At 64.0% G+C, this 14,089-nt stretch overlaps 1 protein-coding gene across 2 annotated transcripts; it reads right to left on the bottom strand.

Annotated features, from left to right (window-relative positions):
* Positions 1-231: 231 nt before the first annotated feature.
* Positions 232-12,582, bottom strand: CLPTM1L (CLPTM1 like). Of its 2 annotated transcripts, none has more exons than XM_027520130.1 (17): positions 12,204-12,582; positions 11,756-11,856; positions 10,601-10,790; positions 9,283-9,431; positions 8,196-8,274; positions 7,247-7,364; positions 6,962-7,056; positions 6,412-6,496; positions 5,470-5,573; positions 4,603-4,668; positions 3,771-3,821; positions 3,035-3,117; positions 2,523-2,557; positions 2,046-2,101; positions 1,920-1,964; positions 1,124-1,239; positions 232-729 (listed from the first exon to the last, which is right to left on the bottom strand). In XM_027520130.1, the coding sequence occupies exons 1-17, from the start codon at positions 12,363-12,365 to the stop codon at positions 645-647; spliced, it is 1,620 nt and encodes a 539-aa protein (XP_027375931.1). In that variant the 5' UTR covers positions 12,366-12,582; the 3' UTR covers positions 232-644. The 2 variants fall into 2 exon arrangements, with proteins under 2 accessions (XP_027375931.1, XP_027375932.1); XM_027520131.1 differs by having other exon boundaries at positions 9,283-9,428.
* Positions 12,583-14,089: the final 1,507 nt, after the last annotated feature.

The following is a 14,089-nucleotide window of genomic DNA, read 5'->3' as shown; positions in this document are numbered from 1 at the left end:
TCTGCGAGCCCTAGGGCGTTTCTCTAACAAAACTCGTCTACTGACCCCCAGGACACTGCGATGACTCAGCTTCAAACGAGACGCAGACACGTGAGACTACTTGTGGTCCGAGCTTCCTGAAATCTTCTCCTGTTTACACACACCCACACACACACACACACCCCATCGTGCATTCGCTTCTGGGAATGGGATAAACGCCACTATCTGAAACCTACGTCATGTCAGCCCAAGAAGAGTGTACAGCCAGAGAAATTTATTTTAAAATAGAAACATACGTACATTAAGCTGTAAAATAGTCAAATTTAAATGAAAAGGAAAAAAGCCGTTTGATCCCAGAGTCTACACGGAACGGATTCAAGGAGGCATGTGAAATCCCCGTGAGGAGCACCCACAGACCCCAGGAGACGGAATCCAGGGTGGGGACCCCACAGGAGCGGCCCAGCACCCACGGGCACCAGACGCTCCTGGACCCGGCAACCAGGACGGACGTCCGTGCGGGCGGTGTCATCAGCGCTGTCGGCACCGCGGACACGACGTGGAGGCACCCGAGGCCGTGAGGGACACTCAGGGGTTTGGCAACGTAGAGGCTGTGATATGGGAGGCCCACCTGGGCCGCCACCCTCTGCAGCGGTGCCCTGAGCGTCTCAGTCTGTGTGGGGCTTCCGCTGGGGGGTGTCCTCGTAGGACTCCCCAAACTCGTTCACTCTACTCTTATCCACGGGATAAAGCCTGCAACGAGACCACGTGTGAGTCAGGCTGGCTGGCACACAAGCGCGAACACGCATGTCCTGGGTGAATGAGAGCCAGGACTCGGATAGTCAGTCCCCATGGGAGAGACCGGCGCGGGTTTGCCTTGTGCCCTCTCGACGTTCTTAGGACGGTCAGGCCAGACCTCTGCTCCTGAGGCCGCCGCTGACAGCTGCACCCATGCCGAGGTGGGGGCCAGAGCCTGGGTGCATGCATGCAGAGCAGGGCTGTGGCCCGCCTCACGCTCTGCTGAGCAGGGGAGCGACGTGCTCGTGGGGCAGTCAGACAGACAGCAGTGCTCCTGCACAGGGCGCCAGGCCCCGAGGCCCCACCTGCCAGCGCCTCCCCTACAGGAGCAGGACGGGGCCACACTCACCACCGCTGGTACAGGTACACGAGGAACACCACGTCATCCCGGAAGCAGGCCAGCCGGTGCGAGGTGGGCATGGTGATGATAAAGGCGAACACGTCGTCGATGAAGGTGTTAAAGGCCTGCAGGCGGGCGGGGCCGTGAGACCAGAGCCCCCCGGGCACGTGGTCACCCGTGGGCACTCACCACCCAGTGACCTGAGCGCCACCACAACGGGGAGCAGCAGGGGTCCTGGGCCCAGGGTGACCCTGGCACAGACCCCACGGCCGGGCGTCCCGCCAGCCCTCCGCAAACAGGATGGAGAAGCACCGCCCAGGAGTGGTGGTGGGATTACGGAGCCGTCTGCATAGAATCCCCGTGCAGATCCAAAGCAGAAGGCAGCTCTGACCATCCCCACGCCCGACCTGGCACGCTCTAGTTCACGGTCACTGGAGGGTCACGCGGCGCCAGCCTCTGCACGTGGCCGGGCCACGACATGCCCAAGAGCCCATGGCCAGCTTGGGCCTGGGACCACTGGAGCCGCTGTCTGGTGGGCAGGGACCCAGCACCCGACGCCAGCCAGCGGGTCAAGAGCATCCGCCTGCTGTAGGACGTGTGGTGCCAGGAAACAGCAGGGCTGTCCCTCGGGAGACCGTCTGTGGGGCTGGGGCAGGGACCCCGGGCTTCCAGGGCCACCGCGGGGCTCTGTGCTTGAAGGAGAACCCCCAGCCTGGACCCCCAGTGCCCCTGCACAGAAGCACGGCTGACACGACCCGGCCACGAGGGACAGTGCCCAAGGGCCCCGTGCAGGCGACACACTGACCTTGTAGGTGAAGGCCTTCCAGGGCAGGTGGGCCACTGACTTCATCTGGGGACAAGGAGACGGGGCGCGTCAGGGCTGGGCGGCCCAGGGGCGCGGGGCCCACGGGTCAGGGGGCGCGCCTCTTACCTTGTAGTTCACGAAGAGCTGGGGCAGCATGAACAGGAAGCCGAACGCATAGACCCCTGGGGAGACACGGGTGTGGAGGCACGGGCCGGGATGCTGCCCCTGCCGCCGGGCATCGGAGCTACCGACTCCGGACGCCTGGGAGCTCTGCCTGCCGTTACCCACCGCCTCCTGCCCGGGGCCGAGACGGGCCCCTCCCACGCCCGGTGAACGCGCCGAGCTGGGCCCGGCGGCCGGCAAGCAGCAGCTCACCGTCTGGACAAGCCGAGGGCCGAGCTGCCCCGGACACGGGGCGGGGGCTGCGGTGCCGCACCGACTACCCACGAGAACATGGTGCCACAGCTGACCCCAGAGGCCCAGCAAGGGGGACGCAGGGAGTGGCAGGCAGGGCCGGACAGGGCACCTCTCGCCGCACTAGGCCAGGCGGCAGGTGGACGATGTGACCCGCTACAAACGCTGCTGCCAGGATGGGAGACTCACCATTGACAAAGCTGTTGATCAACCAGGAATACCAGCTGGAAGGCAAGGGCAGTGACGGGGGCGCCGCTCGGCCTGTCGTGACCGAGGCCCCCCTGGCCCCTCCAGTGCCGGGGCCGCAGCAGGGGCTGCTCTTGGCGGGCTAGCCCGGGCCACCTGCGTGGACGGTGGGCTCCTTAGAGCCCCCACCGAGGGGACGGCAGAGACTGGGCACTGACACACTTCCCCTGACGACCTCCAGTGGGACAGAACCACGCAGCCTGGGGGCGGCCCTGAGCCTGGCCCGCACACCGGTGCCGCTGGGGGTCGCCCGTGCTGGGAGGATGGGGCCACGACAGTGCAGAGGCCCCTGCCCCTCTGGACGCGGGCTGTGTGGCCAGCAGTGAGTCTGCTCCCACAAGTGCTCCCCAGCCTGCTGGGACCAGATGGCCGCGAGGGGCCAGCAACGGGCAGCCAGGACCCAGGCTGAGGGCGAAGCTGCGCTGGACCCGCGGCCGTCAGCAGGGTGCTCTCACCTCTTGTACTTGATGTTGAGCAGTGAGTAGATGGCACCCCCGATGCAGAGAGGGTAGAGCAGGTAAGACAGGTACTTCATGGCCTGGGGGACAGAAGGTGCCCAGTCAGGGCCCGTCCTCCGAGCCGCCTAGACCCACAGACCAGAGGGCACAGTGGCAGGACGTCCAGGGCAGCAAAGCTGGGCTGCGTGGAGGATACAAGCTGGCAAGCATCTGCCCACAGGACATCCGCCACGAACGCGTGATGGATCCACGCCGGCCCTGACACACAGCCAGACTCAGCGTGACTGGGGGCAGGCGGGGGACCAGACGTCCAGCAAAGGACTCTGAAGAAAGGGGTCCTCGATTCCCATCTGGGCTTTACCAAACCCGATGAAGACTGGGATGCGGCCGACGCCCGTGAAACCAGAACACAAAATCCCTGCACGAGGAACGTGTGAACCAACCCGAGAACCACGCGGGAGGGGGCGCCCCACGGCGCGGAGCGGGCCCGGCTCACAGCCCCACGGGCGCCCACGAGCAGGAAGACGCCTCCCAACAGGACAGCACGTGGAGCAGGCACCCACAGGACTGGGACCCGGGAGCCCCCAGCGCCCCCTCCTGGGTCAGAAGACCAGCAGGCAGCTTCCCAGGGTCGAGGTTAAGGCGGGCGGGTCCCACACCCAGGATGGGCCTCCTCCCGGGCAGCCACAGCCCGGCCCGTGCCTGCGGGTGAGCACGCTGCGCCGCCGCTCACCTGGGCGTCGTACTCCTCTGTCCTCCGCTCAGACTCACTGTAAGTGCCAAACTGCAAAGGAGTCCACACAAGCACGTCACCCCAGGGGCCAGGTTGGCGCCCGGGCTCAGCCTGGCTGCAGGCTGAGCGGGAGGAACCCCCGGCCAGGCACGGCAGCCCTGAGCGCACCGCCCGGGACGCGAGGCCGTGGCAGGCCCGTCAACCCAGACGTCATGCGGCACGGCCGCTTCCTGCCCCCGTCCCGCTAGGCTTTCAGTAAACGCCCTGCTCCCCCTCAGCCAGGGCAGACGCGCGGGGTGACGCGGACCACGAGCTGCACCACGCCGTGTGACCCGCCCTTGACCTGCACGCCTGCACCCTCAGTCCCAGGGGTCTGCACGTGAGGCCCGCCACACGAAGCGGAGCAGCCGTCCGGCCGTCACCTCCCACTGCCGCCCCAGGAAGCTCGACACCGGAGAGCCCCTCAGGGTGTGGTCAGGGCAGGACCCCACCCTGCGGGAGGCTGCACTTGAGATGGGACAACCAGCGTCCCGCCTGGTCGTGGGGTGGGGGGTTGCTGCTCCTACGGCTGGGGACGGGGGATCCCAGGGGAATCAGAGCCCAGGGGGCTTGAGGGCAGAGCTGCAGAGGGGTGAGCTGCCCCGCCCACACCAAGACACCCCTGCGTGTCCCCGCGGGCCTACAGGTGACCATGAGACGGTCACCCGCCCTCAGGACTGTACGTGGTGGGGTGCAGCCAAGGGACGCATGCAGCGGCTGGCCTGTCCCACAGGTGGGCTGCGACAGGACGAAGTGACAGGTCCCCGAGAGGACATGGGGGGGCGTCCCCTACCTGAAATGTGGGCCACAGGCCTCTCCAGATGACGGTCATCTTCAAGGCCTTTTTCACTTTCCACAGCTGAGAAAGGAAACCACACCTGAGGTTCCAGGACCCAGAAGAAGCCACAGCCTGCTGCTTGGACGGTGACCGATCAGGACACGGGCCACTCATGCCCCGCTGCACCCCAGCTCAGCCTGACCACTCGGCGGGCCCCTGACCAACGCCCGTCTCCAGCACAGACCCAGCCTGTCCGCCCTTGGGGACCACCAATCCCCACCTAGTTCACCTGTGCCTGGCCACCCCCACCACCTCCAGACTTGCCCTGGCACCTTCTTCCAGCCCCCCAGGCAGCACAGAGTCCCGTGTCCTGCCACGGCTGGGTGTCTCCAGGTGGTCGTCCCCCTGAGGTGGGGCCAGCACAACAGTGAAGTCGGTGTCCACATGACTTGTGGCTGCAGGAGGGCCCAGACAGCACTTCCCAAGGGGTGCCCACAGGCAAAGGCCTGAACAAAGCCACTCTGAGGGTCCTGGTGAGGGTGGTGCCGGAGGCCCAAGGGGCCCTGGACTCCAGAGAGAGGGCATCCTGGCCCATCATTCCCACATCGCCCATTACCCATCCTGCTCCACACAGCATCAGTTCAGCGACAGCCACGGGGTCCACCCACCGAGCTACCACATCTCGCGGGCGGACAGGACAGGAAGCGTCCAGGTGGAGACACACAGGGCTGTGTGAAGCTCCACTGGAGCCAGGCAGCGGCGCCCTTGCCCTAGCCAGGCCGGCCAGTCCCCAGGCAGACGCCAGTCCCGACCCACGATGAGCACCCGGGCCCCACGACCTCTGAGGCAACACGCAGATCAACGCCCAGGTGGGCCACTCACCTCGATGGCGGCTCCAATGCCCGCGGGCACCAGCACCAGGAGGCTCGTCTGCTCGTCCAGCAGGAACAGGAAGATGACCACGGTGCTGAAGCAGCGCCAGAGCACTGGGGACGGGCGGGTGGGGCTGAGTGCAGGGTGGGGCCAGCCAGCTGCACCCCACGCACACCCACACAGGTGCACACACGTGCACACAGGCACTCAGCCCCGGGGTACCAGCACCTTCAAGCGCGTCTCCCCTCTGCCCACTGAAAGGGAGCCGTGGAGCCATGAAAGGCTGGGACCCAACAGAAAGCCACGTCAGCCAGGACGTGTGTGAGCCACACGCACTGACATGACGCACGGACGGGATGCGGGGGACACGGTTCCTGATGGGGACCCTGCGCCGGAGCTGGGCCTGTCTTCCCAGCGGAGACTCAGGAGCCACCATGGCTGTGGGAACGTCCCCTGCAGGGCAATGCCTGCCAGGAACGCAGGCCCAGGCCCCACAAACGCTGCTCACACCACAACAGGAGAGGCCAGCGGAGGGCCTCAGAGGGGTCCTCCCCTCCGAGTAAGTCAGAAGCGAGGACAGAAGACCCCGAGACCTGGGACCTGGACGCAGGGGCCACCCAAGCACCCCAGGCCCCGCCCTCAGAGTGACTCCACGGGAGCTGAAGAGCCACCTCCTGCTGGGAAGCCAGCCTGGCGGCCCGCGGGACCACGAGCCCATGCAGACGAGTGCCGAGAACCGGCCCCCGAGCCCCCTGCCCCAGGTGTACGGGGTGCTCCCCACGGCCAGGAGGCTGCCCTCACCCTCCCAGGTTGCTCTCACGGGGACCTAAAAGCCCGTCCCAAGCAAGAGCCGCGTGGGTCCCGGGCGAAGACCCCTGTGGGCGTCAAAGTGAGCTCATCACCCGCCCACGTGGCCCAGCGGGAGGACACGAGCGAGTCCCGAGCCACTACCTGCTTTGGTGGACATGCCGATCATGCTCTTCTTCTTCTTCCAGAAGCTGATGTCGTTTTTAAACGCCAGGAAATCAAAAAGTAGCTGGAAGAGGACAGGACAGCAATGAGCCCCCATGCTGTGTGGGCGAGCACGGGCTCGACTGGAGACACTGTCCACTCAGGGAGACCCCAGCCCCAGCGCGGCCCTGCCAAGTTCTAGCTTCTCTGGTGGCCGGTGCCCTGGCCTGTGGACCCACTGTTACAGCCGGGAGCCAGGCCTCACCCCCGCCCTCTGCCCTGAGCACAGCTCCATGCAGGCTTTTCTGGCAGTCGCCAGCCACTGCGTCTAACGGGGACCCTCCCGGCAGGACCCGACCGTAACTCTTGGAATCACCGTGCCAGACCTCACACAAGGCAACACCTATTTTGCTAACCTCATTTTGATTTGTTTTCAAAACGGCTCCAAACAGACGAAACCTAGCCCTTCAGCTAGTTAAGCCTGAGTGTAGACCCCTCTCCTGCGGGGCGGGGAGAGAGGAGGCTGCACTGGAAAACCAGGAGCACTCACGTGAAATGCAGCCACGAAGAAGGTCAGCGCCAAGAAATACAAGTTGGTGTCGACAAAGATCCCCTTTACTTCGTCAGCATCTTTTTCTGAGAATCCTGAAGGGGACCGAGGACCCGAGTGAGGGGCGACATGGACCCATGCTACAGAGCCCCGAGGGGTCACCTCGTCTGCAAAGGAGCTCCTCGGACCCCACAGGGCCCAAGGGGGACAGCCTCACGGGCGGACGGGTGCCGAGTGCCGGGCTCCCCCGACTCCCCACTCCCGGGGCACGCCCGGCGGCCTCACCGAACTGCTGCAGTGAGTACACGGCGTCCTGCATGTGGATCCAGAAGCGCAGCCGCCCCAGCGAGATCTTGTCGTAGGACACGGTGAGCGGCAGCTCAGTGCTGGAGCGGTTGATGACCTGCGGGGGAGCGGTGGCGGTCCGTCCCTGCGCCAGGCTGGGACCCCGTGGGCCCGGCACCACACCGTCCTCTGGTGACCTGCAGGCACCTCCTCCAGGAAGTCCTCATTCCTCAAGCTCCTCTCCATCAAATGAACCCTATGTGTCTCTTGTGACCACAGCCCCGGCGCTGGCGCCTCCTGGGCAGGCGCGGGGACCCACGTTGGCAGCTGAGTCGAGCAGAGGCCCACGGGAGTCTGAGCCCCTGCCCGGGGACCAGATGCCAAGGCTGCCCTGAGAAGAACACGGCGGGGCAGCCACACTCACGGGGGCGGCGGGAGCTGCAGGGAGGGGTGGCCCCTCAATAGGGCCCTCGAGGACACTTGGAATTGACGTGTGACTGTGTGTGGAGGGGAGGTGTCCCATGACACCCGACCCTGCGGCCCCCATAGCTGAGCTCTGCCCAGAGACGCTAAGCAGCAGGCCTCCGTGGAGAGAGCACCTCCCTGACCCTAAGTGAGGCCCTGCAGGTCGGAGACACGGTGACACAGCGGTTTGGGTGCTGCGAGGTGCCCAGCACGGTGCCTGCGGCGGTAAGCAACCTCAGGCGTCAGCTGTTAGTGCTGCTGCCAGCCCAGCCCACCCCGGGGGCGCAGGTGACCGGGCGCCAGCCTGGAAGAGGCAGGCTCTGCTCCAGATGCCTCCCCACCAGAATCCCGGGCCCCCGTGGAGCCATGGCCACAGCCACTTGAGGGATAAGCAGCCCTCCCAGGGCTCCGTGCTCATCACGGGTGGGACCCGCTGCCCACTGTATGCAGGCTATGCTGGGGTCGGCGGCAGCAGCCAACTCACCATGAGGTCCTTGACACGGTTGCTCAGCTGGTCAATGAACAGGATGGGCAGGTACTGCACCGTCTTCCCCAGCTGGATCCTGGGGGCAGAGCCGTCTCCAGGTCACTGGGGGGCTCCCGCACCCAGGAGGACGGAAACCCCAAGATGCTGGGTCTACCTCACAGACCGCTCCCCCAACCGTGACCCCAGCGCTTCTGGGTGCCAGCAGGCCCAGGACGCGCATTCCCACGGGGAGCGGAGGGGCCCGTGCGCCACGTTCCCCCCTCACAGCTGCCACTGGAAAACGCAGTGAGGCTGGGCACCGGGCGCTCAGCGGGACGCCATTCAGGACACAGAACGAGGGGCTGTGCGTGCGCCCACATGAGTGTCCGGGGTGCAGCGAGACGTGAGGGCCACAGGCTTGGGAGGGGGCGGGCAGGGGCCTCGCACCCCGCGGCCCTCACGCTCCCAACTACGAACGCACCCAGCATTAAAAAATGAGAACTTGACAGAAGGCAGAGTGCCGTGAGCGCACCAGAGGGGCCGCTGAGAAGTGTGGGAGGCGACAATTCTCATCCGCGTTTCCGGGAGCTACGTGTCGACCTGGGACTGGGCCAGAGTCGGGGTTAGGGCAGGGTGCCCTAAGCCGGCTTCAACGGTTATGCTTCTGATGGCAAGTGATGGAGAGAGGGTGACCTAACAACCAGCATTTAAGCTGAGGGAGTGGCGTGTGAGGTCGCGGGACACAGACAGGGGATTGCCTCGAGGGTGCAGGGTGACTCGGCCCAACCAGGTTCCCCACTGTCCCTCTGAGAAAACACCCGCTGTTCCCTTCTTCCCTCCTGGTCGTGGTGGCAGCTGTGATCAGCGAGACCTCCAAGAGGCAGGATGGCCGGGGCACTCCAGGCAGCCCCCGGCTCCCTACTACGGAGGTCTCAGGGGTGCAGGTGCAGCCCATCTGCTCCTGGACTGTGGCTGGCCACGATCCCGGGGGCTCCCCCACCCACCGGATCCACCCTCTGCTGTCCGCTCAGGGAGTGCACGAGTGGTGCTCAAGCTGGGCGCGGGACCTGCAGCGGGCCTGCCCCGGGGCCTCAGCGGCACCTACATCTTCATGTAGCGCTGCACGTCCGCAGGCAAGGAGGCCCCGTCAAAGACGAAGTTGTCCACCATCACGTTTAGGGTCAGCCTGGGCCTCCAGTGAGAAACGGGCTCATCCAGGGCACTCGTCGGCCTCTTCTCGGCCTCGATCTGCTGCTGAACATGAGCGCTGACTCAGCAAGGAGAGGCCGGGAGGGGCAGGCCCAGTGGGTCTTGGGGGCGGGGTGCGGAACCCTTACCTGGGAGAGAATGCAGCCCCGAGCCGGCCCGAGAGGGACCCTGGCGGCCCTCGCCCAGACCCTCACTCCCCACAGCCTGCTCATGGCAGAAGCCGAAGGCCTGCTGTTCCAGAGCTCGTGATCCTGGGTCTCACGGACTCCTGCCCCGGGAAGGCCGAGCCCTGAACAGTCACAGGAAGCGGGGGCAGTCTGGAGGTAAGAGCCCTGCAGCCTGCAAGGAGCCTGAACTGAGACGCTTCTAAAGCAGCTCTGCCCAGCCTTCTGGAAGGGGTCTGTCCGCGCCTGGGCAACAAGCCTAAATCCACTAAATTCAGAACAAACCCTTCCTGACGGGAAGACCTTAACGTTGGACCTGAGCAGCCCCGTGAACAGACAGCGACGCTCTATTTATCTCCGCCCTCCAGCTCCAGTTCAGCTCTAGCGGTGACACCAGAGCCGTCTTCCCAGAAGCAGCAACAGCTGACGCTGACTCAGCACCCGCACGATCCAGAGCCGCCCTCCACCCTCCACCCTCCGCAGGCCCCCAGGAAGGCCCTGAGGCAGTGCTGTGCGGTCTGCACGGGACGGGAACCCAGGGCCTTTCCAAGGACACAGAGAAGACGACGTGCACACCTCCCGGAGAGCTGCCGCCCCTGGCCGTGAAGGGCTCTCCTTCCAGGGCACACGGCCCCGAACACCAGGCTACCTCTGTTCTGTCCTCCCCTGCGGTCACGGCCAAGAGTGTGCCCACCAGCCTTCCCTGAACGTGTGGTTTTCTAGGTGTACGAGCCACACTTTGTACTCCTGCCTTTCTCCTAATTTAGGTCACATCCTTAGAGTCAACGCCCCAGCACTGCCTTGTCCTGCCCCAGCACAGCGTCACCAGCTCCAAGTCTGACCGTAGCTGAGGTGGGCCACCCCGCACCAACTCTCTGCCCTGCACACACACTCCCAGGGCTCAGAGGCCCGGTGACCTGAGAAGGAATCCAGGTGAAGAAAGTCACCGAACACTCAGACTGCGCACCACTAACTCAACACAGATAACGGCACGTGCAGACGCGTGTGGACCCCAGGGGCCAGCAGGCTGCCTCCCGCTGGCCCGCTCACCTGTGCCGCGGGTCCCCCGGCGAGCAGGCTGACCTCCTCCGGCCTGGGGACCATGTAGGTGGTTAGCGGGCTCACCAGGTGCACCTGCTTCGCATCATTCCAGGGCAGGACGCCGGCGTGGTGGAGGAAGACGTAGGCGTACAGCGTGCCATTGTTCCTCGTTTTCTTGGGGACAGAGACGTTGACTGTCCTGAAACCACATAACCGACGACAACGCCGTAAGCGTTTTGTTCTGGGGAAGTGGAGCCCACGCGAGCACGTCCACAGAAAATGCCGTTTTGAACCCAAACCGATTACTGTTGGCTGAGAAGTACTAAGAGTGAAACCCACCTGCCTAGATGTCACTGGAGTCCCGAACGTACGTTTACGCAACGCACTCTGAGGGCACGGGCAGCTGCTGCAAAGCCTGCATCCCCTCCGCTAAGGTCGCAGGCCAGCCCCAGGCACGCGTGACCCACCCCATCCCCACAGCAGCTCTCCCACAGGACTCGGGCTCTGCCGAGTCACACACCCCAGTACTCATCTTGACGCCTCCCAGACAACAAAGACGGAAGAGGAGGGCTCGTGATGAGCACATCACTTTGAAAATTACATTTCTTCAAACTTAAAAACCTAGAATCATCAGTTACATGCAGCTTTAAAAAGCCGCACTACATACTTCCATATTTACACTGCTTGCTCTTTTCTGTAAAGCTGCACTTCACTTAATTTTGATTTTCTGCTAAATTCTTCCGTGCATCCTTCTCTTTTCCCTTCTAGATGACAGAACTGAATCCCTTCTGTTGGGAAAACACAAGGTTTGCTGTCGGAACTGCGTAAGCTCTGTTCAGCAGGTCTGCACCCATCCCCACCCCTCCGGAAACTCCCCACGGCCGAGCTGCATCCCACAACTGTTAGAAGCTGGGTGAGCTACTTCCTAAGTGACAAAGCTGGTCCTTTCAACTGAAACGAAGTTTGCTGCCTACGTTTCACACGTTTGCAGCTGAAACACTCCACCGTGCACGAGAGGGTCGGTAACGCCACTTCTCTGCGGTGCGCTTCTCTCACACTCTCTCTCTCTCTCTCTCTCTCTCACACACACACACACACACACACTGACTCTTCAACAATCTCAATGGCCACGGGGCTTGCCTGTCACCTTGCCCACATCCGTACCTTTCAAATTTGGACTCCACGTCAAAGTCCTCCACGTTCAAGACCAGATCCACGTTGTTCTCAGAGCCCAGGTTAGACCGCGTGGTGGTATACACACTGAGCTGGAAAAAGGACCGTCAAGAAAATCAAGCCTGCGAGGGCCCTGGCAGAAAGCGCAGGGCGCTGACAGAAGAAGACCTGAGCGGCCGCTGCAGGGAAGGTGCCTGCCGTTCCTCAGGGGACAGGACTCGGCGGTGACACGATGGCTGTGAGGGCCAGGCCTGCCACAGAGGGACACCTGCTGGAGCCTGAGGCTGGCCGCTGGACGGGGCGGGGCACAGGGGCCAGCTGCGGGCCGAGGGTCGTCGGGGCTCGGGGCGGGGAGGCGGCCTCACCTGGGTCAGAGTCTGGCGCCCGGCTCGGCCCGCCCGGCCCGAGGGTGGAGGTCGGGCGGGGGGCAGGCGCTCACCTGCAGCTTGGGCCTCTGAGCCAGGTAGGGCTGGATGCAGCGGCCGTGGCCGGAGCACGGGCGGGTGTAGACGATGCCGTACATGACCCAGCAGGTGTGCACCACGTACACCACGAACACGCCCACGACCAGGCTGGTGAAGGAGCTCCGGCCGCTCCACATGGCGCCGCCGCCGGGCCCGGCGGGCCGCCTCGCAGACGCGGGCACTCCGCCCGCCCGGCGCCCTGCCGGACGCTCCGGCCGCCGCCGCTCACGCGAGAGCCGCCGCGCGCCGCCGCCACCGCCGAGGAACGAACGCACCGCGCGCCGCGGGCAGCCGGCTGCCCCGCATGCTCGCCGCCGCCGCTGCCGCCGCCGCCGCCGACCTGTCGCCGCTGGATTCGCCGCCGCGCCGCTTCCGGGCCCCGCACCGTCCGCCGGAAGTGGGCGCGCCGCGTGGCCCCCTGGGAAGGGTAGTTCCACCGGCCTCGCGCACGCGCCTGCGTCGGGGGCGCGGTGTGACGTCACCCACCGCGCCGTCCTCCCGGCGTGCCCCGCGGTTCCGGCGGGTCGAGGGCTGTCTCGCAGAGGGGAGGCTGCGGGGCTGGGGGCCGGGCTGCGCGCCGCCTCCTCCCGAGGAGCGGGCGAGACACCTGGCCCAGGGCTGGCGCCGAGTGGCGTGGAGCCGCGAGAGAGCGCGCGGTCCCTCAGCCTGAGTCTGGGGTTGGGTGGACGACGTGAGAGGCGGAGGCGGAAAAAAATAGGCGCGCGAAAGGCAGCGACCGTTTCGTGTTTCTTTTCGCTGTCTTTAGACATGAGCCCCCAGATGGGCGTCGTGTGAAGAACGCAGCCTTTCCAGAGAGGCGGGGGCCCCCGTCAGAACCAACAACAAACAGTCTACAATCAGAAAGGGGTTTGGTTTGAGCCAAACTGAGAACCAGGCCGGAGGCCCACTTCCCAGGTTTCTCTGAGAAACCGCTCCGGAGAAGCGTGGTTTCAGCACAGTTTTACATCTTGTCAAAGCAAAGAACGTTAAACAAGTCAGGGATACATTTCTTTAAGGTTTAAACAAACAAAAACAGGCTAGCACGCAGACGGCGTCAACCTGGCCTTGCATCCGGGAAGGGAGTCTTACCACAGACGGTCCCCATCCGGGTCCCGGGAGCAGCGGCTTTTAATCTTTACTTTTAACACGGGCGTTCCTTCTGGTCAGTGTGCCCCTCTCTAATAATTAAAGCAAGTGTACAATGTATGTTTGATAGACCACAAATAGGGCATTTTATTTAGTTAGGATCAAATTCAAGTGAATTGATGTATAAGCCAGAGTGACCTCTTTTATCTCAATATGTGAGCATTGAAGAAATTTTAAAAAATCATTCTCCACTGCGTCCTGGGAGCCGCCGTCGTCAAGGGCTGAACCTGATCCTCAAGAGCTCCCATTAGAACCCACCGCCTGCCGGAGGGACAGTCTAGCTGGGGCTCCAGGGAGGGAGGGAACTTGTCTGGTGTCCACGCTTGATGGTGCTCACGTTTTCCTGTTGAGAGCTGCCCTGATGGCCTCTGGAAGGGCATGTGTTCTTGCTGTTTCCATCTGAGAGCCTGTGGAGTCAGGACCCTTGGTTCGCTGGAGCTGCCCATGCCCAGTTCCCTGTGACAGCGTACCATCTGCGTTCCTGTTCACATCTACTCTCTCTCTTTTCCTTCTGTCTCAGACGATCAAAAACATTGCTAACCATTTACAGAAGTGGTTCGGTTCAATTCAGTTCAGTTGCTCAGTCGTGTCCGACTCTCCGACCCCATGAATCGCAGCACGACAGGCCTCCCTGTCCATCACCAACTCCCAGAGTTCACTCAAACTCATGTCCATTCAGTCGGTGATGCCATCCAGCCATCTCATCTTCTGTCGT

Source organism: Bos indicus x Bos taurus, chromosome 20, assembly GCF_003369695.1.
Source record: "Bos indicus x Bos taurus breed Angus x Brahman F1 hybrid chromosome 20, Bos_hybrid_MaternalHap_v2.0, whole genome shotgun sequence".
NCBI classification, from domain to species: domain Eukaryota; kingdom Metazoa; phylum Chordata; class Mammalia; order Artiodactyla; family Bovidae; genus Bos; species Bos indicus x Bos taurus.
Note: the sequence above shows the minus strand (reverse complement) of the source record. Positions and strands in the feature narration are given on the sequence as shown.

Bases quoted from the DNA above. Each gene is read 5' to 3' on its own strand.
- CLPTM1L (XM_027520130.1), bottom strand. From the start codon at position 12,365: ATGTGGAGCGGCCGGAGCTCCTTCACCAGCCTGGTCGTGGGCGTGTTC. The intron at 7,057-7,246 runs GTGAGGCCGCCG...GGTCCCCTTCAG, and splicing joins GTACTCACTGCAGCAGTTCG to GATTCTCAGAAAAAGATGCT. The intron at 2,102-2,522 runs GTGAGTCTCCCA...GTGTCTCCCCAG, and splicing joins GATCAACAGCTTTGTCAATG to GGGTCTATGCGTTCGGCTTC.